The 26011-nt window shown below is 44.9% G+C and overlaps 1 protein-coding gene across 3 annotated transcripts; it reads left to right on the top strand.

Annotated features, from left to right (window-relative positions):
- Positions 1-4104: 4104 nt before the first annotated feature.
- Positions 4105-25639, top strand: efemp1 (EGF containing fibulin extracellular matrix protein 1). 3 transcript variants are annotated; one of them, XM_037124997.1, is made up of 11 exons: positions 4105-4434; positions 5039-5146; positions 5342-5387; positions 5481-5762; positions 19240-19362; positions 19492-19611; positions 21111-21230; positions 21329-21448; positions 22276-22402; positions 22702-22894; positions 23789-25639. In XM_037124997.1, exons 2-11 carry the CDS (start codon positions 5066-5068, stop codon positions 23948-23950), a joined length of 1374 nt encoding a protein of 457 aa, XP_036980892.1. In that variant the 5' UTR covers positions 4105-4434; positions 5039-5065; the 3' UTR covers positions 23951-25639. The 3 variants fall into 3 exon arrangements, with proteins under 3 accessions (XP_036980892.1, XP_036980894.1, XP_036980893.1); XM_037124999.1 differs by lacking the exon at positions 4105-4434 and adding an exon at positions 4447-4685; XM_037124998.1 differs by lacking the exon at positions 4105-4434 and adding an exon at positions 4721-4944.
- Positions 25640-26011: the final 372 nt, after the last annotated feature.

Raw genomic sequence — 26011 nt, 5'->3', positions numbered from 1 at the left:
TATATTTGTGCCACACTTTAACGTGTAAGCATTTTTTGAAAGCATCATCTTTCACCACAAGAGGGAGACATACTGTAACATGCAGAGTGAACGTCCACCTCACTGTACATTGCCCACACTGCACTTCTGTTTTGCCCTCAGAACACCTGAAGCACAACAAATACATAAGTTTGTCAGAACATCCTGAGCTGTCATGTGCTCATCCAGAAGTGTTGAGTAAACATGTTTAATTCCGTCCTCCCCCCTCTCTCCCCTCTCTCCCCCATCCCTCAATTTGTTTCAGTGTTTGTGGAGGTCAAAGGCTGACTGCTGGTGAGTGGTGACCCAAGTGAGAGGCCTGGCTGACATCTGACCTCTGACTGGGCGTGCGGATGACCCTGGAGGATATGGCTCAACAATGGGAGGCACGTGCCTTGGCTTCGTCACCATGGTAACCCAGGACCTTTCGGAGCGGTAGGGGGCTGGGGGTTAGGGTCAAAGCTCGGCCTTTATCCTGATCAGTGTTAACCGTCTGCTGCCGATTGACTCTTACGGATATCACACACAAGTACCCATCACAGATTAGTGTGCGTCGGGCTGACTGAGTAATCTCTGCAGGCAACTGTGATGGTCTTTAATTTTCTCACAATCACCTGGAGAGATTCTGCAGTTTGTCCTAAATGCAGCCATAACACAATCCCCGAAACTGTCTGCATTTCATCTCCATTATCTTTGTCATATGAAGAATCGCAGTATTTTCTCACCTTAGTTTTTCCTGCAACGCGTTAGGAGGAGACCAAATTGTTTACCAAAGGTTGGCTACCGTCTGAAACCATGATCAAAGAGGATTTCACACGCTAGCTTAAGGTAATGATCGTTGCACAATAGAAGAAACGTTGCCACAGGACACTTGGGCTTAATCTTTTTTGTGCCTCGCTGTTACAAGTCAAAACAGTTTGATTGTTTAAAAGAAGAAGGAGAAGGGGGGGGGGGTTATTGAATTGCAGTCCTGAATGAGGGCCAACAGGTGCAGTCCACCTGGGGAAAGAAATGTCTCACACTTCATATTCTACCTCTTTGATCTGAGCGGCACACTCACAGACAACCCTGATCCGACAACCATCCCGCCACCGCTCACAACTAAAAGACCTTTTATATACAAAATATTACTCTCGAGTTCAGTGTAATTTAATATCCAACACATCTGCATTTTTTTTTCATCATCACTACTACCATTCCTATCTCTCCCCCGAGCTCTTTCCCAACTCTTCCCCCTCCTCTCTCATCCCTTTCTCCTTGTGTTCTGCTGTGTTTTGGTGAAATCTCAGCTGGCAACTGTGAGTCGTTCACTAGCTGCTCTCACAATGGCCTCTGGGATTATGCTAAACACAGCGCCTCGGCTGCTCTCCCGATCGACCGGCGTCAGCGACGCCCTTTGGAGCACACAGGAAAGAGATGGAGGGCTCTCAATGAAGATGTCACTGCAATTACACAAGCGCGTTTCACAGACACCCTCTCTGTCTGCTCTTCCTCCTCTCGCATCCCCCTTCCCCACGTTTTTAAAACATTTCTTTTCGACAGTCTTTTGAAGTGCAGCCTCATCTCTTGCAGCTCTTTCATAATGCATGCCCATTTTGAATTTGCATGAATTCACTTTCCAGATGCTTCTGCTGCCATCTTGACTTACAATGATGTGTACTGTACAGTACTGGCTATTGTATTATCATAGGATGAAAAGAATAATAAGAATGGCCTGTTTTTATGAGTCTGGGTTATTTTTGTGTCGCTCCTCTCACTATTAGGACATGTCGCAGAAGGACCGAAAAGTTGTTGTTCACTGCTGCGTGTGTGTCGCCCCTGCACTGATGAAGGAAGAGCTTTCTGATGTGGATGATACTGCATCAGGAACTGATTGGCTGATGCTTAATAACCAACAGTACCTGATGCATTGCCTTCAGCATCGAAAGAAGCGTCGCTCCTCCATTTATGCCCTGAGAAGTGTGTGTCACTGGTGTACACATGTTGTATTGTTAAATAGGGTAATGAACAAGATTCTCAGCAGTGATAATGTGTGTGTGTGTGTGTGTGGTCCAATCTATCACTCTTACATCTAAGTGTATGTTTGTGCTATCTGATACATTATGTTCCCCTCTGGTTCACTTCAGTCCAAATAGGGCACCTGGGTGTTTTGAGGTCACATATTGGCGTGTTATTCTCTCAGGCAAATTTTCCCATTTTAATACATTTCTGCACCGATGTCCAAATGTACTGTATCAGTCAGACAAGTGCCTTTGTAACATCAGTGTGATAAGGACCGTCTGCTTTTGACATCAAAAACATGTTAGCTGAGACTTTCTGACACCTAGAGAGACACCCACCTCAGCCTCTGTGATTTCCAAGCACGACCGTTTCATTTTGTTCCAGTGAGGGAAAAAGGACCGAGGGGAACATTCCCTCATCCTCTCTTTCATCAGTTTTGGATACAGTCTTCTATTAATCTCTATAAAACAGTTTCAAAATGGCTTTGATTAACAAGTGCTCTATCTCAGTGTCTCTTCGTTTTTTGTGCGTTGAACAGCTTGCCAAGTCAAATAAACTCTGACTGAAGATTCAAGCCTTCTGAGTTTTTTGGTTTTTTTTTTGGGGGGGGGTCATCTGTGTTTTTGTGCAGCTATTTATTTGCATGTTTTTATTTAGTTTGCTCCTGTGCCATATTCTGTGTTGGTTCATTCAGTCATCGTTACTCAGAAATACTCACGTTAAAGATTAAATACTTAAGAATCTAGGTTTTGCCAGGAGAAGTGTGAATTTGACTGCACCTACCGGATACGGCACCACGTAGACTCTTATCTATCATCCTGTCATCGACACCCTGTGAGGAGAGGTCAGAAGGTCGGCATGAAAGGAGCTGGTGCCAAGTTCATCTCTATCCACTCATATCAGCAAGCTGCTGGCACACACACACACACACACTGGTACACACACATTCACACTAACACAATCACTCGCTGTCTCTTCGCCCATGGGAAATCCAGGAAGCAATGCCAATTCCAGCAGATGTTCCTGAGGCGAAGGCATCTTGTAAACACCCTGAAATGTATTAGAGGCTAATGTAGTGCTTGCTGACAGAGGTCCTCAACACATGATGTGATTAGAACACCTGCTGCACACACATAGTGTAGATATATGCAGGCTCTGAAGTCGCTCAAAGCATAACAGAGTCTTTATTTGACAACTCTTAAAAAGTTATGCAGGGTCAATATTTTCATTGTCATTCTTAATGGTGCAATATGTAAGAGAAAGATCTTCACTGACTTTTTATGCCTATGCAAACTAAACTGAATAAACATACTGCACATAAAGGACAACCCAATTTCATACTGTTTTACTTTGTTTACACGTGGCGGACCCTGCCACCTTTTTAGCTTCAAACAGCATTCTAGTTAGTTTGCTCAGTTATGGCAGAAATAAATTTTGAGTTTGTATTATTACCTCAATATTGTAAATATTACAATTCTGAGTTTGACATATATAGACCCCCCATACTTAATTCAAGGCTTACACTTTACCTGACCCATTTAGTCTATAAAATATACCCAAAATTGTGAAAAAGGTTGTTTAGATAATTTATTTTGTCCAACCATCCTTTAATTCTCCCCCAAATCGTCATTTACTGTTCAAAATGACAAAGACAAGCAGCAATTCCTCAGATTAAAGACGCAGGAACCAGCACAGAGGTGACTGATACGATTAATCAACTATCAAAATAGTTGGCGATGAATTTTTCTCGCCATTGACTAGTCGATTAATTAACAAATCATTCCCGGTCTAATAGAAATCGTGCAAAAACAACAACACTATCACTCAAAACTCGTCATGGGAGTGTTATAAAAGCACTGGCGTACAATAAATCTTAAATAATCTGTAATGTCTTATGCATCAAATAATCCTGTTTAAACCAAAGCAGATACACTATGGAAACTTCAACTCTGTTTCCCTTGGTTTCTTATTGTTTTGAGTTTATCCGTCAGCAATACGATCAGATCGCAGTTTTCCATCCCTCCTGATGGAGCCCCTTTTATTTCATCACTTCCCATGAGTCCATAGAGGGAGCCACTGCAGCCTCCTCCTGCTCGCTCGCTGCACTCCGGTGAGAGACGAACCCGGAGCTCTCTCAACCTGCCCGGTACACCGCCCCCAGCATGTCATACTGTACGAGCCGCATGTTCATCACAAGTGCTGCTCGCTCTCCCGCAACCATCTAACATCCACAATAAAGAGCCGGCCTGCCGCTGCTGCTGCTGCTGCTGCTGCGCACACGCTCGGATCTGCAGCAACAACTACAAAAAAAAAAAAAAAGAAAGAAAGAAAGAAAGAAAGAAAAAGAAAAACACGGGGACGTTTTCCTTCTTCAGCACACCGGGAGAGTTTGGGGATCCGCAGGTATAATTGCAGGTACGTCTCCAAGGCGCCACGGGATGACAAAGCTGCTGCGCACAGAGCTCAGATCAGATAAACGTGAACACAATCCACCGAGGAGTGTGAATGTCAAAGCGAGCCAGAGGGAGGAATCTGGAGCAGCACTTGTTTGAGATGTACTTCGCTTGTTTCGGGGGATCGTCAGGGAACAAGTGTCAGTGTCAACAACAACAACGACAACAACAACACGTTAATGTGTGAATGGGCAGCTCGCATGTTTTGAGCAGGTAGAGAATTTTTAAGCTCCGCGCGGCTGGTTAACTCGCTCATTTTCCTGACACCGACTGACACACGACGGGCATGTTTACGCACGATCTTTACGCGTGTTACGCACTAAATCCCGTTTGGAGAAAAACAGCAGGAAAAAAAAAAAAAAAAACACTTCACCTAGCTGAAGTCGCAGATTCAGCTGGAGCCGCGCCAACATAAACATCACGCCAGCAGACGGGGAGACGTTGGGACTCGTTAAGCAATGCCATCAATGATGTAATAACTGGTATTAAAACATGTAGGCTTGTCAAGCGAAAAATGATCTTGCACGCTCTGTCCATTTGGTTCCTCTGTCTGCATCTCGTTACAGTGCCGCTGCTCCGAGGTTTTGCTCGACATGCTGAGGATCTGCGTGTGTCTCTGTGCGGTTTTCAGCCATGTCCTCTCTCAGGAGGCTGAGGAGCCCATCTCCTACACAGTAAGAGACAGATTTTATATCTGTACCAGCTTTTTTTTTTCTCTTTTTTTTTTTTTTGGTCTGTTTTGTTTGAGATGGTGTTTACTTTAATCTGCTGAGGGGTCAGGGGTCCTGGTTTTATTTATCATAAGTTTTCACATGATAGGACTCTGATGTATGTATGATTTCATGCCCATCATCATCCATCCTTCACAGTGCACAGAGGGCTATGAGTATGACAGAGTCAGAGAGCAGTGCAGAGGTGAGAAATGACACATTTATGCAGCTCTTCTGCCTTTATGTATATCAACAAACGCTATATCCACTCTCTCCCTCCATTTCTCCCTCTCCTCAGACGTCGACGAGTGCGCCTTGTTAGAGGACGCCTGCAAAGGAGGGATGCAGTGCATCAACCACTTCGGCGGGTACCTCTGCCTGCCCAAGAGCGCTGTCATCTACATCAGCAAGGACGGCGAGCCGGTGCCGATGCCGGACCCCGTCCCTCCCGTCCCCGCCGTCCAGCTGAACCAGCCTCAGCCTCCGCGCACGTCCTCAGTCGGATCGCAGAGGATCACCTACACCAGCCAGACCATCCGCTGCGCGACGGGGTTCGCTGCAGAGGAGAACGTCTGCAGAGGTAAGATCAGCCGCACAGGCACTCCAACCCTTTCCTCATTCCAGCTGCAGGATGATGGAAAACATCTTCAAAGCAACTTGAAACACTAGCCTCTCATTTTATTCCTTTTACTGCTTCACGCCGACACGAGGAGACGGCTGCTCTTATCTCAGGAAGTGTTGCTGATGAGCTCCTCGGGGGGAGAAATTGAACTCTGTCAGCAGGAGCAGAGGTGTGACCACAAAAATATGTGTGATATGTTCTCTGCAAGAAAGCATTTTCATCTTCATGTATATTAATTTGACCTTTGGCCCTCGTGAGACAGATTGCTCCCCGAAAACGATGTGCACTGCAGTATCAGTAGTGTGCTCCTTGTTGCACTTGGCCCGCTGCAGAAGAATGTGTCTGAATGTGTCTCTGGCAGAGATATGTAGGTATTCGATAATTGCTCGCTAACGACTTTAGAGCCTCAATGAGCAGAGCTCCAAAGGTGAACATGTTCATCCATCTGTCTGACAGTCATCAACGGAGGAGCCATGCGTCGCTGCCAGATGTGTTGCAAGCTTCCCCGCTCACCGTGATGTCATGTTTTCTAAACTCTTTTTGGTCGCTCGCAGCGTGATGTTTTTGGCCAGAGTTCAACTTCTTCCCTTCGATGTAAAACTGGCGCCTCGGGTGTCGATGGCAAATCGCAGATATTAGGTGTCACATCGTGGCAACATCTGCGCTCACATACGGCCTTTACACCTACTGCGGATATTCCCTTGGCCTGGTAGCTGCGCAAGACCATTGTGGGGGTGATCCTGTGTTTGAGTGAGACTCTTTGATCGTTACAAATGGAGGGTGGGCTAGAGATTCATTCTCTGTCTCACACACACACAACGGTGCCCTTCCTTGCCACTTTTTGTGCCAGACGTTCATATTATAGATATCACATCCAGCTCTTTTGTTTAGTCACGTGTTGCTCTGTGAAAGTGCGGCCGTGTCATGTCATTATAGCTGCCTAAATGTAATGTAAGACAAAGTGCATTACCATACAGTGCATGTGCCCGGCGGTGAGGAGCTCCTCTTGCCAGTAGGCGTGTGGTGAGCGGCTGTGTGGCGAGGCCTGCGGTCACAGAGCTCCAGTGAAAGTAACAAATTTGATTTTACACCTGGGGCAGAGATATGTGTGAGGCGCTTTATGTGTTTCTCTGAATTGGAACCCAATTAGGTTTTATTAGAGTGTAAAACATGGCAGCATATCAGCTAAAGTAACCACATAAGCGAGCTGGCATGGGTATAACACTTATTCATTCACTGGCGTGCCGCTTTCAGCGCATGGGGCTAAACAAAGATAGGCTGTTGCTGTCAGTGTCGGCGCTTTGAAATGATTGGAGGGGTTTTTAACGGGAAGGCGTCTCGTGCCGTTTGGTGGGCGTTTATTCACGCCGGTGAAGTGATATAATCTTTGTTTACATCAGTCTCCGGTTTCTCTGTCATTACCTCTCACTCGCCACAATGAGCCAATTGTTCTTGGACACAGAATTGTCTTAGCTTTTTTTTTTTTTTTTTTTCTTATTTTCAGTTCCACAGTGGCTGTTTTTGCACAGCTACCTATCTTGCGAGCGAAGGAATTCCCATTTACTTCCAATGGGGGGGGGGACCTCAATGTATCAAATAGTGCTTACATCAGGCTCCTTCCCTGCTAACTCACCACTCTGCGGAGTGGAAGCCAGAGTGCCGAGTCAGGTAGGGCAAAGGGGAAGATGAAAGGCTGACACTGACTAAATAACCACACGAGTACTGGAGCACCGACCGAGCCAGGTTGCACCAGCGTCATGGGTTGTGCTGCTGCTGCTGCTGCTGCTGCTGCTGCTGCTGCTGGGTTGTTTTGGTGACTTACTGCTGAGTGTGTGGTGAACAGTAAAGAGATCAGCTTAAATGCTCTGGAAAAAATGAAGCCAATTTTCCAAAGCACAACCTAAATCGTTGAAAAGGCTGTTTATAAAACAAAATAGCCTCTCTTTCTGTTCTTTATGCTGATTAAAAGAGAACCAAACCACTAATTATATAATACACTTCACCCTGATATTTTTCCTTATAATAATCCTCCCCATGGGGACAACTATTGGCAAACTGGCAATAAAGCTCCTTGGCCCTGAGTGTGAACCCCAGGCCTAAGAGTGTGTTGTTGCAGTGACACATCTGGGAAGCTGGCGCCCTACTCCAGCCCGGCCACACAGAGAAACTATGAGCCCTTACTGTATGTGTGACAGCTTAATGATGCCTCGCATTTCCATGACCTCCCCCAGCCTCCAAACATACACACACACACACACACACACACACACACACCCACACACACACACACACACACACACATACACTTACTGTGTTTACTGCTTGGAGATGCCTACAAGTGACTCGCTGTAGTCTTATGTATACATATTAACTCTCCTTTTCTGCAGAGGTGAGGTCACTTCCTCCTCGAAGTGAAGGTTGTCCATCAGAAGTCGTCCTTCTCTATCAGTCATTAAAGGGGCAGTTCACCACCAAAACCAAAAATACATATTTTCCCTCTTACCTAAGGAGGTAATCCATCCAGACTGTTCTAGATGTTTGCTTTCTCGTCAACATAATGCAACTAGATGGCACTCGGCATGCGGTGCCAAAGCGTTTTTCTGAAAGCATTACCCAATAATCAAGATAATCCAGAGACCTTGCTGCGAGCAGTTTCCTGTAGGAATGATTTTCTTTCTACTAGAGGCCACATTTTTACATCTGAACCCGACTCGAGCATAAGGTATTTAATGAAAGTTGAAGCACGGCGGCATCCTGTATCCATGTCCTCTTGCTGTTGGATGTCATCCCACAACAACTGCTTCATTATTATCTGCATTCGCGACTAAAGCGCGCTACCAACAATTTCCCCCCCAGTGGTTTTTTGTTAGTTTAACTTCCCTAATGTTCTGTTTTGCTTTACTTCCTCCATCCTTAGCCAGCCAAAAGTACATGAACGCTTGCTGCTTGGAAAATAACAAATAGCCTCTGTGTTACGTTCAGTGCATCGTCACCGAAGTAACAAATGCGAGTGCCTAACAGGACATATAGCAGCAAGGTCCATCTCTTATCATCAGGTATCACTTTATATCACTTATCAGATATTTTTACACCATAATTATTGATTTTTTTAAAATCATTTTTATTTTTAACTGGAGAGCACCTTCTCAATCTACATTTTTTTTCCAAACCTGGGCCCGGCCCATCCATCCTCTACCTGTTAGCAAACCACACCCACCAACCGTATGACTGCACAAAAGAAAGCATGCATGTACTACTGAAAGATGGGCCAGCTAACTAGGCTAAGAAAATAGTTCTGAGATCAAACCTCTCACAACCAAGTCTGTGGATTGCCATCTAGTTTGATTATATTCAAGCGAAGCCAGACATCTCGACGGGGGTTATCTCCAAAAATCTGCAACTCACGCCAAAACAGACTAGATGGATGAATAACACCACAGGTCAGAGGAAGACTACGATTTTTTTCCTTTTAAATCTCGGGATGAACTGTCCCTTTAAATCTGGTGAAAAGTTGAAAGCGGTTATTTCACCTCTCTCATTCACAGTTGACCACTGTTGTACTTAAATGTGCTTTCAGTGACTTCAGGCATATCATTTTGGCCTTAATGTCGTATTTGACACTTTCTGGGTTCTCTCCGCCGCAAGCATCGACTTTGCGCGCTTTAGCTGCTGCCTATTTATTTCTCATCTCTAAATTAGATACTCGTGCGCTGCAGTATGGGACATGAAAGGACATGCCACTCCTGTTTACCTGTCTGGTTTCCTGAGGTCATGCAGGCCACATTACCACCTGCATGCCTGACTAATTTCAGCTACGTCTGGACTCTCTTCACCTGCACCGACTGGAAATCTTTCCTAAATATGTTTCATTAAGGCCGTTAAGCCCCTGTGTGACAGAGAACTTGTGTACTTTTCCGAACAAGGCCGAGCGCATGCAATAACATTTTTCCACGCAGATGCAATGCACTTGGGAGGAATATCTCTGGAATGTCAGCGGCGGTTGTTTTTTCCGCTTGCTCCCATCTTTTGTGATGGTTGGAATTACTCACCACCTTGACAGATAAGCGTCAGATCGATCTGCGTGGAGCAGGAATGCAGAGAGCAGAACAAGCAGAGAGAGCACAACGTGACGCTGCCTCATGATTTGACCTTTACAGCTTCTACTTCACAGCTCCGCTCGCTGTTGTCTCATCTTGACATTTGCGCTTGAAGAAACAAGCCCCAGCCACCAGTCTCTGCTGATCCACAGACAATTTAAGAAGATGTGAGGGTACGCAGAAAGCGATTGCAGTTTTTCAGGAAATTCCTTCAGATGTTATCCTGCGTGTGTTTGTTTCTGCCAGACAGCCATCACACAGATTTGGAAAATGTTTCTGCACAAAAGGGGGAAGGCTTCACAGAGGTGAATGTGATACAGGATGTACAGGATGTTAAATTAAAACAATCTGCAGTGATTTTGTTGCTTGACGGGAGGAAGTGGGATCAAACACAAAGCCTTTGCTTGATGAAAACTGACCCACTTTGTTTTGGGTTACTCAAAGAAAAAAAAAAAAAACCTGAGGCACACCTTTGTGCCTGTTGAACCCTCCTATTACCAGCTAAGCTCTCGGCTTCCACCTGCTCTCAGACTGATGATTTGCACTGTCCTGCATCAGTATGAGATTGTCCCAGTGCCCTATGATTTTACTGCCCAGCTCTCTGCACCTGTTACACAGCTGTAATAACTAGTGTTGCATCTTTAAGCCTTTGACTTGTGGATGCTTTCAATGGATGGCGATGTCGTGCCAGTCTGCTAGCCCACAGCGGTTTGTTGTAGAGACAGAATAGTAGGATGGATTGCCACTTAATGTTGTTCAGACTTTCACACCCCTCAGGACAAGTTATAATAACTTAAGCAATCCTCTGACTCTTAATTGTCAAAACTCAACATTCCCATCATCCTCAGCTTTACTTTTTCTTCACCAGCAAAAGTGAGCCAAAGTAAATCTTATGTGTGGGAAACACTAGAGCAGTACTACTGACACCAACTTCTGAGGTCTACTGTTTTCCTGCATGTTGTCCTCAGTGCCGGGTTAAATTTGACAACTTTGACAAAGAAGGTCATCAGGGTAAACATTAAACCTGCTATCCATCAGCAATCACTGGTCATGGTTAGCATGCTGATGTTACCATTCAGCTCACAGCACCTCTGGACAACATCGCAGAGCTGCTAGCATGTCGATTTTGTTATTAAATGGTTTGTCTTTTTTCTCTCAGATTTTTTTCAGTATATCAAACATTTGCACAAATAAAAGTTAAATAAAGGAGCAGTTTGCATCTTGAGATGTGGCGTTTACAACCAGGTATAGGCCTACACCCTTCACCTTACCCTCCAAGACCATTTCTAGAGCTAGTGTTTGGTTTGTCCGTTCTGGGCTACTTTAGAAAAATGGTGGTGCAACATAGGGGGCTCCATGGAAAAGGACCCACTCCTTCAGCAGACACATAAGGCATGTTCTACGTTAAGGTCATGAAAACACAATGATTCTTGATTTAATGTGAATGCACACTCATAAGGTAATCATAAATATTTCATTCCGTTTCTGCCAATAGATCCCCTTAAATCCTAAACATCAGAACTCCATCTAACATATTATTATATCTGAAGGTTCACAGGATTAAAGTCAAATAGAGCTCGACAGGTGTGTCAGAAGGTCTACCTTCTGATACTTATCGCAGACACATCTGCACATGCCACAGTGGTAAAGCAAGAAATGTGACCACAGAAATGCTACATATATGTTCTAGTTTTGAAAGCCGGTCGCCAGTACATACTTTGTACACCAGAGAGCACTGGCAAGTTAAGCTAATTACTGAGTTAGTATCTGCCTCCAACATCCATTATTGGTCATGTTTTAAACTCAATACCAGTGAATCAACATTGCTGAGATTTTCTGGCTTTCACAACCCACTTTCCATCCCTAAACTGTGCCAGAAAACCTGTTGATGTTGCAACTCCTCAGCCGCCGATAAAGACGTTTCAACTTCTTCCATGCTCTCATCATAACTGGATGTATTTTGAAATCGGTGTCTCCATGGCTGTGTGTTTTTAATCTCTTGATCTTTGACCCCAAGGAAATCAAAAGTTAAACAACCGCAACATTTTTAGCAGTAACATTCCCAAGCACAACCACAACACGTTACATTAGAGAGATTAAGAGAATAAGAGAGAATGTGTTTTAATGATGGCAGTGTTTTATCAGCTTTCTAACGCTGCCAGGGAGGACGCGAGTATCTTTGGCTCCGTGAATATAATCCAGCCATCTTGCAGGCAGCCCCAATTCTGGCCTGTGCAGTGTTGCTGTACAGTGTGCTGTTATTGCTTGTGGTTTGCCGCTGGCTCCTCTCTGCCATCCCATCAGCGATGGCAGGGAGAAGCAAGCGGCGGTGGGGGGGGGGGGCAGCAGCTTTGCCGTGCCTCCTTGGCTTAAGTGCTTAATGTTGTTGTTATTATTCTCCCTGAGGTCGGTGCCTGTCCAACGGCCAGCTGCTTCCTCCTCTGATGTGCTTACATGTGTTGCTCTTTCCGTTTACCTCATGATGGAAAGGGACACGGGGCCGCTGTAAATCACCGTCGCGCTCAGCTGGGCGACACTCACATGCGATCGCAGGGTTTCCTACAGCTCTCGATTGGTTTTTGTCACGCTGTTATTTTTATTTTTTTTGCGCGTCCGCGCTGCGCAGGTTTCGTTCCTTCCGTGCCGCAGATCTTGCCTTGAAATAAAGCTGTGAATGGCTGCGTGTCAGGTGGGCAGAGCGATTGATCGAGCTTTCAGAGCAACAGGAAGGATTATTATCAGTCAAGAATGTAGCTGGCACACTGGACGGATTTTCAAGAATGTCAAGACTCTGCCTGACCTTTAGTGGAGTGTGGAACAAACTCACAAATCAGTTAGTAAGTGTCAGCATGACTAAAACTCCTGTTCCTCCTGAACAATGAGAGCGATGAGAGGGGGGAATCTTGGGAGTGGTGCGAAAAGCAAGAGCATGGAAATATTTCATGCCCTAATACAGATGGAAATACACATATTATAAGGTTAGAGTGTCTTGAATCCCTTCGTTTCTTATCTGCTTTGTGTTTGGACTTGCTTTGAAAGGGAAACACCGCCACTCCCATTTGTCCCGAGGTCGTGTTGGAGCCAATGATAGCTGCAGAGACAATTACACACAAATGAAACAAAGCGCAGGAGGAGGGGTGGAATAAAGGTGCTTTAGCAGAACCAAACGCTCAGGGGCTGGTGTGTGACATGCTAATAAATTTGACGTTGTGAAATTTTATGGGCTATTAACATCGCACATCTTGCCCCCTGCTTTCCCAAAGATTGAATTATCCAATAATCAGAGGGAAACAGAGATGCTGTCCAACAGCAGGATGGCTCCAACTGTTCTTTGGAACGGCTCCTGCTTTCCATTGCAGCGGTTCAGTGAAAACAAGACTAAATGCTCTCAAGTGATAATTACAACAGGCCCTATCATGTCAGGATAAATCTGGAGCAAATAACACATTGTTCTGAATTCAGGCCAAACAATTTTTAAGTCCCCGTTTTGGACACATAAGCTCCCCCCCCCCCCTTTCAGATAACACTCCACTCTGTAAAACATTGTAAGTAACAAAACAAAAAAAGAAAAAAGGTCATTTACTGTTTGAGCACCTCCAGTGAACACACACACCCACTGATCCACACACTCACATTCTTTGAGCTGCCGCCATTCCCGTTACTCCCCCAACTCCCACAAGGCATTTAGAATTAATCTCCCTGAAAAGCAAGGAGTTTTTAACTCTGACATCACATGTGCACACACGGCCGTAAATCTAACTTCAAATCTTAAAAAGCCCTTTTTTGTTTAAAAAAAAAAAAAAAAAAAATTCCCTCCACCCTTTCTCCTCATTCTTTCCTTCCACTCGTCTGCTGGACAGCCTTATCTTTTCCCTGTGATGTTGCAGCAGGCTCACTCGGAGAGGAAAAAAAAAAAAATCTGACCTCAGAGAGCAGAGTCACTTCTCCCCACACGCAACACATCATCACGTTTGATGGCTTGTTGCAGCGAAATCTGTTTTCCTGTGTAAACTACACGGACTGTGCCGCATGTGGTAAGCTGCGGAGGCTTTATGGGACCTGAGAGCCAGCCAGTGTGGGATGTCCTCCCACCCCACCCACCCACTCACACACACACTCGCACACACACACGAACGTTCGTGGCACTTTGTATTGGCAGCTTCTTAAAGCTTTAGTGACAGAGTAGCAGTTACCACAAGATATTCCCGTGAATGAACCTTTGGAGTGCGTTCAGCAGCACATATGCTTTTATTTAGAGCTCTCAAAGCTTCCTTGAAGGGAGCGAGGATGACTCTGACTTTTCCGTACACAGAAGTTCTGAGGAAGCATCACCGCCGTTGTTAGACATGTGATGTTACTTCAGTTCATGGTTTATATAGTTATGTAAAAGACGGTCGGCGATTTCTGCCCCGCACCGGCGACTCCTTTGTTTGATGATTCACGCAGTCGCCCGAAACCACTCAAGCAGTGGCATAAATGTTGTCAGATTCCAGGTTACTCACGCCGAAATCTTTCCAAGTGCACCTGATGTGTTTCTGGTTGGCAGCAGTCACCCAAAACAAGAGCAAATACCTCTATCAGGAGGTTGTTTGGAGCCCACGTCTTGAGGCCATATGTGGACCGGCTCTGGCTCAGATGTCGTCCTCAAGTCAGCCTGAACAGAGTGAAAAGTCTTGTCGAACACCGAAGGACGCCACTGTTCAACCAGCACAGCAATACAGAATTAAAAAAATAATAAAAAAACTAACAAAAACAAAACAGAAACTTGGCTAATTGTTGCTTAAGTGTGTCAAATGTCTCAACACCTGTTTGACTGATAGCCATGAAAGCCCTAAAGCCGAGAGACTTAATCTCGGGATGAACTGTGATAACTTTTAGTGATCCCCACATTATTATGGATCAGACTGGCTTTCTTGCAAGACCAGCCCTCGTTGGTCTCTGATTGGCTCGCTTCTGATCCTTTCCATAAGAAGAAAAGCCTCAGTGTCTTCCTGGTGCTTAATACATCCATCCAGATTTGTTTAGTCCTCTGCACTACTCTGGAAGAGGTTGGTGTTTTTACTGGGGAAACTACAGCTCATAAGCCACCATATCAGAACTGCAAGAACAACTGAGATAGCTGTCTAGTAAGCATGTAAAATGCTAAATTAAGGGGAGCAGATCTATGTTCCAAGGGTCCTATGTGCCCCAGCTTAGTATTGTCTTAATGTGTGGAATCACAGAGAATGTTCTCCAAAATATTTTCCCTCAACATCAAATGTCCAATTTATGTTTCCTTGGGGTCAGTATGTTAAAATTAACCCCCTCAAAATTGTTAATAATTTATTAACTCCACCCCATCATTCTTTGATTTTAACACGAGCCCTCAGAGAAGTTAATGTTCAGTGTAGCTGGCCTAATTGTCTACCAACATAGAGAGCTGCATCTTTGAGTTATTCAGACATATGTCAAATATTGACTGATTACCTCAAATATCCAACAGCAACTACAGATAAAATACAGAGGAAAGAAAAACATGAGTTACTTGGAGGCAAAAACAGATTGAATTACCTTTTGAAGGGTGTCCTTAGAAGAAAAACAAATTGTAATCAGTAAATACATTGTTTAATGACCTGAATCACTGGGAAGACAGATGTAAAGTGTGTAAGGGAATACAGAGCTGGGGATCATAGGACATAAGGATGAGCCCGAAGTAAAGTGGCAAACACTGTAAACATTACACTTGCTAAACACCAGCATGCTAACATTGTCATTTTTAGCACACAGGACTTTATTTTATCAGGGATCAGGCGTCTCAGACTTGTACTGTCTGAATCCACTGCCAGAAGGCAGGGCATTTCCAGTCTCAATGAATCACCAAATACCTCCAGTAAGTAGGCGTGGGGCTGATTCACGTCAGGGACTTGATCTGGCTCTTTCTGTCTCCTGACTATTTGTTGTCAATGGTCCTGTATTAACACACGATTTCACTCTCTGGCAACCTCGTCGTGTTATTCACTGAAGGGTGAGCTCGCGGTTTACCTGTCCAGCTCGTACAGCACTGTCGCTCCCGTTTTGTCCTTCCTGCAACCTGCAACTTTTCTGCATGTCAAACTACAGCATAGATGGGCGTTGTGTTGCGAAGATGTTTAACCTCACTGTGTAATGTATGAGAATGTGAGTGTGGTCTAAAAGCCTGACACTGGGCGCATGTTTCAGGCGCTCCTCCTGCTTTGCTCTTCTCTCTGCTGTTAGAACGAAAAGAGCTGACAATATCAACCTAACTGACTGTGTTATTAACTGAAGGGATGACGTTAGGCTGGTCCTTGTATGACACTGTTGATTGTGGATGAGCTTACATTTCTGTGGGCATACACACCACTTCAGGAAATCTATTATCCAGATCCAGACTAGGACAATCTTTTGACCTAAGAGACTGGATCGGGATGCTGCCGGTCTAGACCCTCTAATGGACAAGGACTTGAAGGAGAAAAAAAAAAACATGTCATGAAACTTTTGGGCGCTTGCAAGTGGGTCAGTATCCCCTGATACTGCTGGAATCCAAGCGTTCAGTGTCTCACTGCCACTCGGTGCTGGTTGCTGATGCACTTTCCCAGATGCCTTTCAAGCCACATCAGAGCGCAGTTTTTTTTTTTTTTTTCCGGAACAACACTGCTTTTATCTTTTTCTGTTACCAAGCGGGTCAGTGGGCAACAGACCTTGTCTGAGCATTCCTTCCTGTATGCAGTTCGCACCTGTTGTCTCTCAGGTACACCGTTAGATAAGCCCTGCTTTTGTGCCTAATGTACTGAGTCCATCTTATCACTGCGCCCTGACATTTCAGCCCTCTTCCCTTTCCTTCCTCGACGGAGTGAGGACAACTTACCTTCTGTCCACCTTTTGCTTCATTGGCCAATTTCTCACCGGCACCAGTCCCACTGGATGGGGGCGGGGGGGGGGGGGGAGCTGTGGGACTGGCATACAGGGCCTTTGAGGCCCTCAGGGAACGGCTTGATCCTTTCCACATGAAACATTTCCAGGTGAACATCATTTCAAGACATCTGTGCTGCAGCAAGTGTGTCTGCACTCATTTGAGCGGTTTATTGATTTAACGTGTTTGATCTCTTTGAATTGGGGCCTCCACGAGTATTTAACTCTTTGTCTCGGGGGCTTTAAATGCATGTTAACCCCGCAGGAATGATAACACCATCATATCTGTCATGTTCAGCACAGTCACCGGGGGAGGACAGGCTGAAAATGTAGGTTTTCCAGTCGCCTTACAGTCGGGTTCTTCTTGCTATTGTTAAGCTACGCGCGTCTCAAAACACAATGCAGTGCCTTTCCCCTGTGTGTGTGTGTGTGTGTGTGTGTGGTATTGAGTATAACTGTCTGTCATGCTTTTAAACTGATGCCCACTGGCTGTCTGCATATGATGGGTTGTGTCAGACCACCCAAGAGTACTGCTGGTGGGCCCACAGGGATGAGCGTATACAGTAGGGGTGTATTTGTAGAGTGTGTGTGTGTGTGTGTGTGTGTGTGTGTGTGTGTGTGTGTCTTTGTCTGTGTGTGTCTGTGTGTGATTGTGTTTGTGTGTGTGTGTGTGTATGTGGGAGAAAGAGAGACAGATAGTAGTTCAGAAGTAAGAGGGTGGGGGGTTGTAAAGAGAACAGCCTTTTTGAAGAAGCTCTGGCTCCAAGCGAATCAAAATTGAGAGCGTGTTCGGAGGATCAACAGAAAAAGGAGAATCTTTCCACTTCTGTGTCATGTGTTATTTTCCAAAGCTGGAAAATTCTTATTTCTGCTGAAAAGTTAATGAAGAACCTGAGGGAAACAGTGCTTTAGACAGAGAGACTCAGGAGTTGTGTATTAATTTACTGCATTGTGGTGTTAGGTTGACAAAATTCGAAATGAACCGTGATAAAACAATGTATAAAAGAGAGCTAAGAGTCTTACGTTAGTGCTAGGAGTGATACAATTATGACCCAATAAGACCTTTTCAGTCTGCGTAAAATAAATTTACACCCCAGGAGATACGAGTAGTGACTTGGTCGGTAAAATTCTCTGACGAATTTGTTAAGAGCGCCTCCGTGTTTTATACCTAATTGGCGCCGGTGTAACGACTATGCCCAGTGCGGGGACTGGGGTGGATGCGCAGAACTCAGACGCCAGCTCAGGTTCAGCCAAGGCGTACACATGAAAGAGTAGATGGACTTTCAACCACATTATCTCTGTGTTATTCCGACTTAGACTAAACTCGATTTAGTCCGGTTTAAATTGGACTAACATGTTGACATGGACTTTAAAAGACCAGGTTAACACAATAGTCCGACTTTTTCTAACATCATGTAAGCATACTGTGTGTCTTGGATCATGTTTTGATCTTTCAAATAGCTTAACTTCTACCATAAGTAGAGGTATAATTTAGGCAAATGTGTGACACGGTGATGTCAGGAAGTCACCTAATTATCAATACCGATGAGGCGTTTCAGGAGCAGTGTTTTCTGTGGAAGACAAGAGCTTCCATTGCCGCAGATTTTGAGCTTTTTCATTTTTAAGATCTCCTCTAAAACACTGACACTAAGCCATGTCCTCACCTCACCATCACCTCATCGTCCCGACACTTTCACCCCTGATTGTATCAACAATACCATTTTTTTTTTTTCAACATTCCGGACATCACTTTGAAATTTAACTTGGTAACGTTCGAGTTTGTACATCTCATAATCATTAGGTCTGTCAGACCTGCACAGTTTTTACAGCAGTTTCGAATTCATTTGGGAAATGTAGCATCTTTCTGGCAGGAGCTTTGTGTTTTTAAGCCTCTTACATTAACATCAAACTACTGCTTATCATGTTATATAACCTATTAATGACAGGCTGAGAGATAGAAAGTGAACGTGTCTCGATCTGTGTGCTTTTGGGTTGATGGATTTCTGTTGAAAGAGCGAGGTGTTACGGTAAAAAGCACACGACTTATCAGTTGAGCTTTCATACATACACACGCGCACACACACACACACACACACACACACACACACACACACACACACACACACACACACACACACACCTCCCCCTTCAAAAATCTGTCCTGGTAGCAGAAGATACGATCTGTGTTTCCCCACCTCACCCGGAGCTTCTGAATAAAAGCCCTCTTTCTTTAATCCCCCGCTCTCTGTACGAACACGTGTGATTATGCCCATGTGTGTGATGCGATGGTGTCGGTGATCACAGATTTCGCAGTTCACACATCGCAGATCACAGAGTTCATACAGTCCAGACATGTTGTTTGGTTTTGTGTTCCTGCATTCATGAGCCCTCAGCTTCCCCTCAGCGTGCGCTTCTTCTGTTTATTGCAGACATAGATGAATGCGCAACAGGTAGACACACTTGTGGACCTGAACAGACGTGCTACAACACCAGAGGCTCCTACACCTGCCAGTGTCCTCTGGGCTACCAACGGAACGGAGACCACTGCGTGGGTGAGTCACGCGCTCCCTCCTCTCGCTTTATCACGAGATTAAAAAGTGGCGTCAAGCTTTCAAAAGACTTTGAGCAGCTGATTAAAAGACTTGCATCTTCCCTCTGTAAATGCGTGTGCTTCCCTGCAGACAGAGACGAGTGTGCCCTGACCCACTACTGCATGCACAGATGTGTGAACACACAGGGCTCGTACTACTGTGAGTGCAACGCGGGTCACAAGTTGGCCAGCAACAACCACAGCTGTGTTGGTAAGTCACTGAAAAGTCACTGCGAGTGTGTCTGTGTGTGCTTGTGTGTGCAGCATCAGGCGATGGAAACACTTTGCTTCAGTGATTTAGGGACTGCAGCTAATGATTATTTTCATTTGGATTAAAGCTGCTGTGAGTGATATTTTCCTATTAAAATAAGTGATCAGTATCTCTACATTTCTCGAGTGTTTGGTCAGTTACCCATGTCTGCCCTCCCCCTGCTTATGCAGTAAAAGAGACAATACATATTCTGGTATCCCTGCCCGTTTTATCCAATCAGGACAGAGAACTTCATAAAGAGGCGGTACTGTCTGCTCCTGTTTGCTGCTGTGTCTGGTGATTACCACTGCAGAAACAGGAGGGAGCGACTTTAATCGGCAGATCATTTTTACGGTTAATCGATTCACTTTTTAGTCTGTAAAAATTCCAAAATTGTGAAAAATGCTAATCTCTATTGCCTAGAGCCCAAAGTTTCGTCTCGCAGTTGCTTTCTTTTATCTAACCAGCAGTCTAAAACCCAAACACTCATTCATTCACTATCATAGAAGAAGGCAATACATGTTTTACATTTTTGCTTGAAAAATGTGAATTGCAGGACAGTGAATTTCCTTTTCATTGATTTAACAATTTATCAACTAATTGTTGCAGCTCCAGATTATGTTTTATTCTGATGTGTGTGTCAGACATTTTGTGCTGCCATGGATATCTACCTGAGCTGCTCCCTTACCAGGTTCATTTTTAACCTCTTGTTAGTTGCATACTCAGTGCTCACAACAAAAGTATATTATGATCATCATACATACCTATATTTGTACTGAACTTTCTAAAAACCTGTGTTTACAGAGTGCTTTAATGCACTTTGCATACACAAACATAATGACATCATGAAAATAAACAAAAGAGCAACATGTGCTATGAATAAAAAACATGAATAAAACTGACACATTAAACAAGTCAGGTCAGGTATATTCACCCTTCCTTCAGTTTCCGCTGGATGTAGATATTTTAAAGTCAGGAACAAAACAAATGGTGTGCGAGCTCATGTTTTTTTTTTTTTCAGCCTGGGAGCTCAGAGCTATCATGAGACTCACCGTCGTAACCTGAACCCACGCAGAACATCTCCCGCTGCCGTCAGAGGAAGTTATTGAACAAGTTGTGCAGTGATAGAGAGCTGTTTGTCTCTGAAACCCATTTAGAAATCCATCAAAACCCATGACTCGCTCCGAGCGATGGTGAAACATGTGCGTGTGTTTTTTTTGCGGTCTGTGTGCGCACGCTGCAGTTGTGTGTTAGTCTTTCGGCCCCATTTTGACCCGCGCTGGGGAAGCCAAAGCACAATTTTCCTTTGATGGGATAATTAAATGGTATTTATAGTTACTGAGAACAGAGCTGCTATTATCTGACTGATGGCCAGAGCTACAAAAATATGCTCCAAGTTGTAATAAACGAGAATAATCTGTATTATATCCATATATGTAAAACGTCTGACTGTGTTCCAGATGTGAATGAATGCGATGTGCAGAGTCCCTGTCAGCACCACTGCTACAACCTGATTGGCTCCTTCCTCTGCCAGTGTGACCAGGGATACGAGCTGGCTCAAGACGCCGTCTCCTGCCAAGGTGGACGCACATTAAAACTCACACATGCATACATATGTTGGCAGATAAACGTTCGTAAACTCCCGTCGTATGTCCTTTTTTTTTTTTTTTCTGCACAGACATCGATGAGTGCAGCTTCTCCAGCTACATGTGTCAGTACCAGTGCATCAACAGCCCAGGGAGCTACTCCTGCGAGTGTCCAGACGGATATCAGCTCCAGGGAAACAGGCTGTGTCAAGGTACTGCACTTCTACCCTTTGCTTTTCACCAACTTTTCTTTTCCTGATTTATTTATCCCCTGTGTTTTCGCACTCGACAGAGTTCCCAAGCGAGTCCTCCTCTCTCCCTCCCTTCCTCCTCTTCCTCTTCCTCTTCCTCTCCCTCTTTGAAGATAACCGTTGATCATCCCTGCTATCATCCACTGTTCTACCTCTCGTGCAGGGAATGAGAGCCACTCTCAACCAGATCTGTCATGGAAAGAATGCGGAGGTTAGGCAACACAAACACACTGCAACGTTGTGTTGCCCTGCTGAGCCACCTCTGTGAATTTATATGCATGATGTTGGTTGCTTGAAGTGGATTTATTTGAAGCTCCGGCGCTCGCTCAAAGGGTGAGCTGTTATTTTTTCCCTCTCCCCCCCTCGGTCAGGTGCAGGCTTTATAGGGGGAGTCATGAATCCGGCCGGTTGTGTCAGAGGGACCTCTTGGTGATGAATCCAGGTTGCTGTGCCAGAAATAGCCCTGTGGTTTGGGCCGCGTTTGATGGGGTTATTTTCATGGAAAGAGCTGCAGTTAGGGCTACGTGGGGTTGCATTGGGGGCTTTCCTCGACTGCAGATCTGCAGGCTTTCCCTCTTGTGTTTCCTTGCTTCTTCACAGCTACAAACCCTGAGACACCATTCCCACACCGTCCTGAACTTTGACTCTGTTTTCACAGCTCTGTTTCATCGAGCGTGTAGAGTTTGTGTGTGTTTTGGACGTGCGGGATGCTAATATTGTCATCCAGCTATTTTTTGACTGTTCAATACTTCTCCTCTCTCACTCGCTGTCCCTCTGCCAATCACCAGACATAAATGAGTGTGAGACGGGGACCCATAACTGCCAAGATGATGAAATGTGCTGGAACTATTACGGAGGCTTCCGCTGCTATCCCAGAAACCCCTGCGAGGCGCCTTACACCAAAACCTCAGAAAAGTCAGTAAACATCAGCCAGTGTTTTTGTTTCACCCTCCTCCAAAAACTCAAAGTCTTCCCAAGTATACTTTGATGTCTAGTCTCATTACTCTGAATATAAGACACAATCATCCAACGGGTAACATTTCAGTGAGATGTATGGATGTATATTTTTAGACATCACATTGTATTTTAAGAAATGTTAACAAGCAGATTTTCATTTGTCCCATTTGCAGAGTTTTTACTTTTTTACGGCCTGAAATTATTCTTGTTTTCAAAGTGGTTTCACAGAGATTGACATCCTTGTCGTGTGCTCGCAGTCGCTGCATCTGCCGGTCTCAGACCGAGTGCCAGGGTCTCCCACCGTCAATTGTCTACAAATACATGAGCATCCAGGCGGAGCGGACTGTGCCGGCGGACATCTTCCAGATCCAGGCCACCAACATCTACGCCAACACACACAACACCTTCAGGATCAAAGCTGGGAACGAGGGAGGAGAATTCTTTCTGCGAGTAAGCTGATTTTTTGTTTTGCACGAAGAGCAGGGGGAGGGTGTCACAGGTCATAGTGGCCCCCCCCCCCCCATTCTCAAAACATGGTTTGGAACACTAAGCAAACAGGACTGAGAGTCCTGTTAGAATTGGCAGAAAGGCAGAAGTAACACTAGAGTCACTGCTAGGTTTAGGTCACAGGACAGCGCCATAGTCCGTTGCTGATGGCTGACAGTGATCCTCTAGTGAGCCTTGTACCATCATAACTTTGTGATTAAAACGGCCCTCAAGCAGAGAGTGCAAAAAAAGAGGTGTGTCCCCTCAGAGAGGTTCTATGTTGTCTTGTAATCTGTATGTTTATTGCTGCTCAATGCAATAACGCTATGTCTCCATGTACCATGAATTAATTTCTTATTTAACCTGCCACGATCGGCGAACCCAGGACCCCTGGTTTTACTGGTGGTAGCAGTGTTTCTTTTCTGCAGCGGTGGCTTCTAGTGTGTCCCTCTAAATCTTTCATAAGTATAACTAACTTTGTTGTGTCCCCGCACTGGGGCCAGGGTATGTCAGACACTCACCAGGCAGTGATGTGAGAGTTGATCTGGCAGTTTTCTCGAATGGTTGAGGTCAGCGGGTCCGACAACAGTTTAATCGGGATGTTATGATGGTAGAGTGCTCAGTGGTCAGCGACCGTCAGCCATTGGGAATAGATGATGGCTATGTCCATGGGCCATGGGCATATTTTCGCCTGGGCCGTGCTATCATGAGAGCTATAGTACTTGCATGGCTTAAAAACAACAAATATAAATCTATCCCAATGTATAACATCATACCAATCATGTCTTGCTTCCAAAAATATGTGTGAAAAATCTGTCCCACCATGCTCACATACGGCCTGATCATATTTTCTTGCAGCGTTCCAGCAATGTGAGCGCCATGCTGGTGCTCACCAAGCCTCTGTCGGGCCCCAGGGAGTACGTCGTGGACCTGGAGATGGTCACTCACCATGTGACCATGAACTACCGCTCCAGCTCGCTGCTGCGGCTCACCGTCATAGTCGGGCCCTACGCCTTCTGAGCGCCGCAGATCCCAGCAGCCCAAAAATAAGTCTGGTTCAGCAAACATAGCAGTGTAACACAGCAGATGCCTGTATCAGCATAACATACTGTACATTTTCATACAATACATGCATATGACATATAACATAGGCTGTGCCAGACTCATACAGCAGCACAGCAGTTCTCATAGGCTTGCTCATGACAGACCGACCCCATGCTGTGATGTGACCACTGGGCATCTTTTTCTCTCGATGTGCGGGGAAGCATTTTGATGAAAGGGTTTGTGATGAAACAACTTTTGACTTTAAGTGCTTGAAGTGGACTTGGGAAAGATGCTGGACGCAGCAGTCACTGCTGCTTCCAGACAGAGCCGATGCACTCAGGAAAAGAGGCCTAGTGGACACACATCCTCACTGTGATGGATTTTTGTTGCAGCTGTACCTACATTTATCACTTTGTTCGGACCAGAACTGCTTACAATAACCTGTGTGTGCATCAGAGGAGAGAGAAATCACTTTTTTTTTTAATCTATATAAATGTACATGATGAATATCCAATATGAGCAGCTTTTGATACAAAAAATAATTCACAGACTTTGTAAATCACAGCTTGTGTTGATAAATGTTGTAGGGGTTAGTGCTGCTGCGCCACTCTGTTTGTGCAAGTTTCTGTATAGTTTTACTCATGAGTAATAATTTCCAGAGAAGTCCAGAACAGTTCAGAAGTGTAAAGGGAGGGAATTTGCCTGTGAGTTGAGAGAGTACTAAACTTTGCATGACAACAGGCTTGATGCTGGTAGGCTTTACTCGCAGGAGTTAAGTCATGTACATACCCAGGTACCCTGTGTGTGTGGATGTTTGTGTGTGTGTGTGTGTGTGTGTGTGTGTGTGTGTGTGTGTGCGCGCGTGTGTGTGTTATGCAAGTGAGTGAAAGTGTGAAACACAGAGGGAGAGAAAGGGAAAGAGTGAGAAAGAGCTTGTTCGGTTCGGTGGATGTGGTCGAGCTGTTTATGCGTTTCTGTGATGCCATCCCCGCGGTCACTGAGGCAATAGCAAGCGATTTTTGAACTCGAGAACACGCGCAGGAAATGACGGCTTTCATCACGACACACCTCGGCTAATCGACCGCTCGTTGGTGCCACGCTGATTCTCCAGAGGAACGGCTGGGCTTTTTCTAATGTCGGTCCCAGACAAGAAGTCACACTGGCACCAGGCTGGCTTGCGTGATAAACATAATTACAGTGCTTTGCCCTGTAGCTGGTTGGTGTGTGTGTATGTGTGTGACACAGGGGATTATTAAAGTGTTAATACAATGCCACCACACTTTTTGGCAGAATGAGAAATCTTTCACTACCTGCTTTGCTTTCTTTTCATGACTCCACGTGTCAGCTCTGGCTTATTGCTGAAACATTGTACACTGTCGACTGAAAACCACATTGAAACCAGCTTGTTGTCACCACTCCAAGTGTAGAGAGTTCTCCGTGTTTGCCTCAAACTCCTTTTATGTGGTTTCAGCATAGTGCCTTAGAGGTAAATGTTACACTAATCTTACCGTTCATGCTGTCAAGACTGTTAACTTCCTTCAATGAAATGCCTTAATGTCTTTTTTTCTTCTATTTAAAATATATTTTGTCATATGTACCTTATATTGATTGTACTCTGAAGAGCAAAAGTTATATTGTTGAATAAAAAATGATGGATAAATGGGGCTTGGTTGTTCTGTTTTCTTCTATCCAATGTTGTAAAAAGTGCCCAAAAATCATGCTTGAGTAAATTTGATATATATATATATATAGTAAAGATATCATGTTGGTATATTGCTGAGGTAAAATGAAAGACACCCATAGCACAAGTACTTGAGTGAAAGTCTTAAAGGTGGAGTTTTGGGAGAGACGTTTATGAGCCGGTAAAGGCAAATCTTCATTGGTTCTGTATGTTGTGTTGCAGAAGATGTTTGCTAAAGTTAGCATGCTGACCAGCTAGCCCTGCCCAGCCCCTTTCCAAAGCACCTGTGCTAACTTCCAGTCCGAACCACTAGCTGCACAGAGAACTGAGCTCACTAGTTCATGGCAGCTACAGCT

The sequence above is a fragment of the Acanthopagrus latus genome, chromosome 15 (genome assembly GCF_904848185.1).
Source record: "Acanthopagrus latus isolate v.2019 chromosome 15, fAcaLat1.1, whole genome shotgun sequence".
NCBI classification, from domain to species: Eukaryota; Metazoa; Chordata; class Actinopteri; order Spariformes; family Sparidae; genus Acanthopagrus; species Acanthopagrus latus.
This window is presented reverse-complemented; position numbering and strand designations above follow the sequence as displayed.

Excerpts from the sequence above, each read along its gene's own strand:
- efemp1 (XM_037124997.1), top strand. The coding sequence starts at position 5,066 with ATGCTGAGGATCTGCGTGTGTCTCTGTGCGGTTTTCAGCCATGTCCTC. Across the intron at positions 21,231-21,328 it reads AGACGCCGTCTCCTGCCAAG|ACATCGATGAGTGCAGCTTC; the intron begins GTGGACGCACAT and ends TTTTCTGCACAG. Across the intron at positions 22,895-23,788 it reads GAGGAGAATTCTTTCTGCGA|CGTTCCAGCAATGTGAGCGC; the intron begins GTAAGCTGATTT and ends ATTTTCTTGCAG.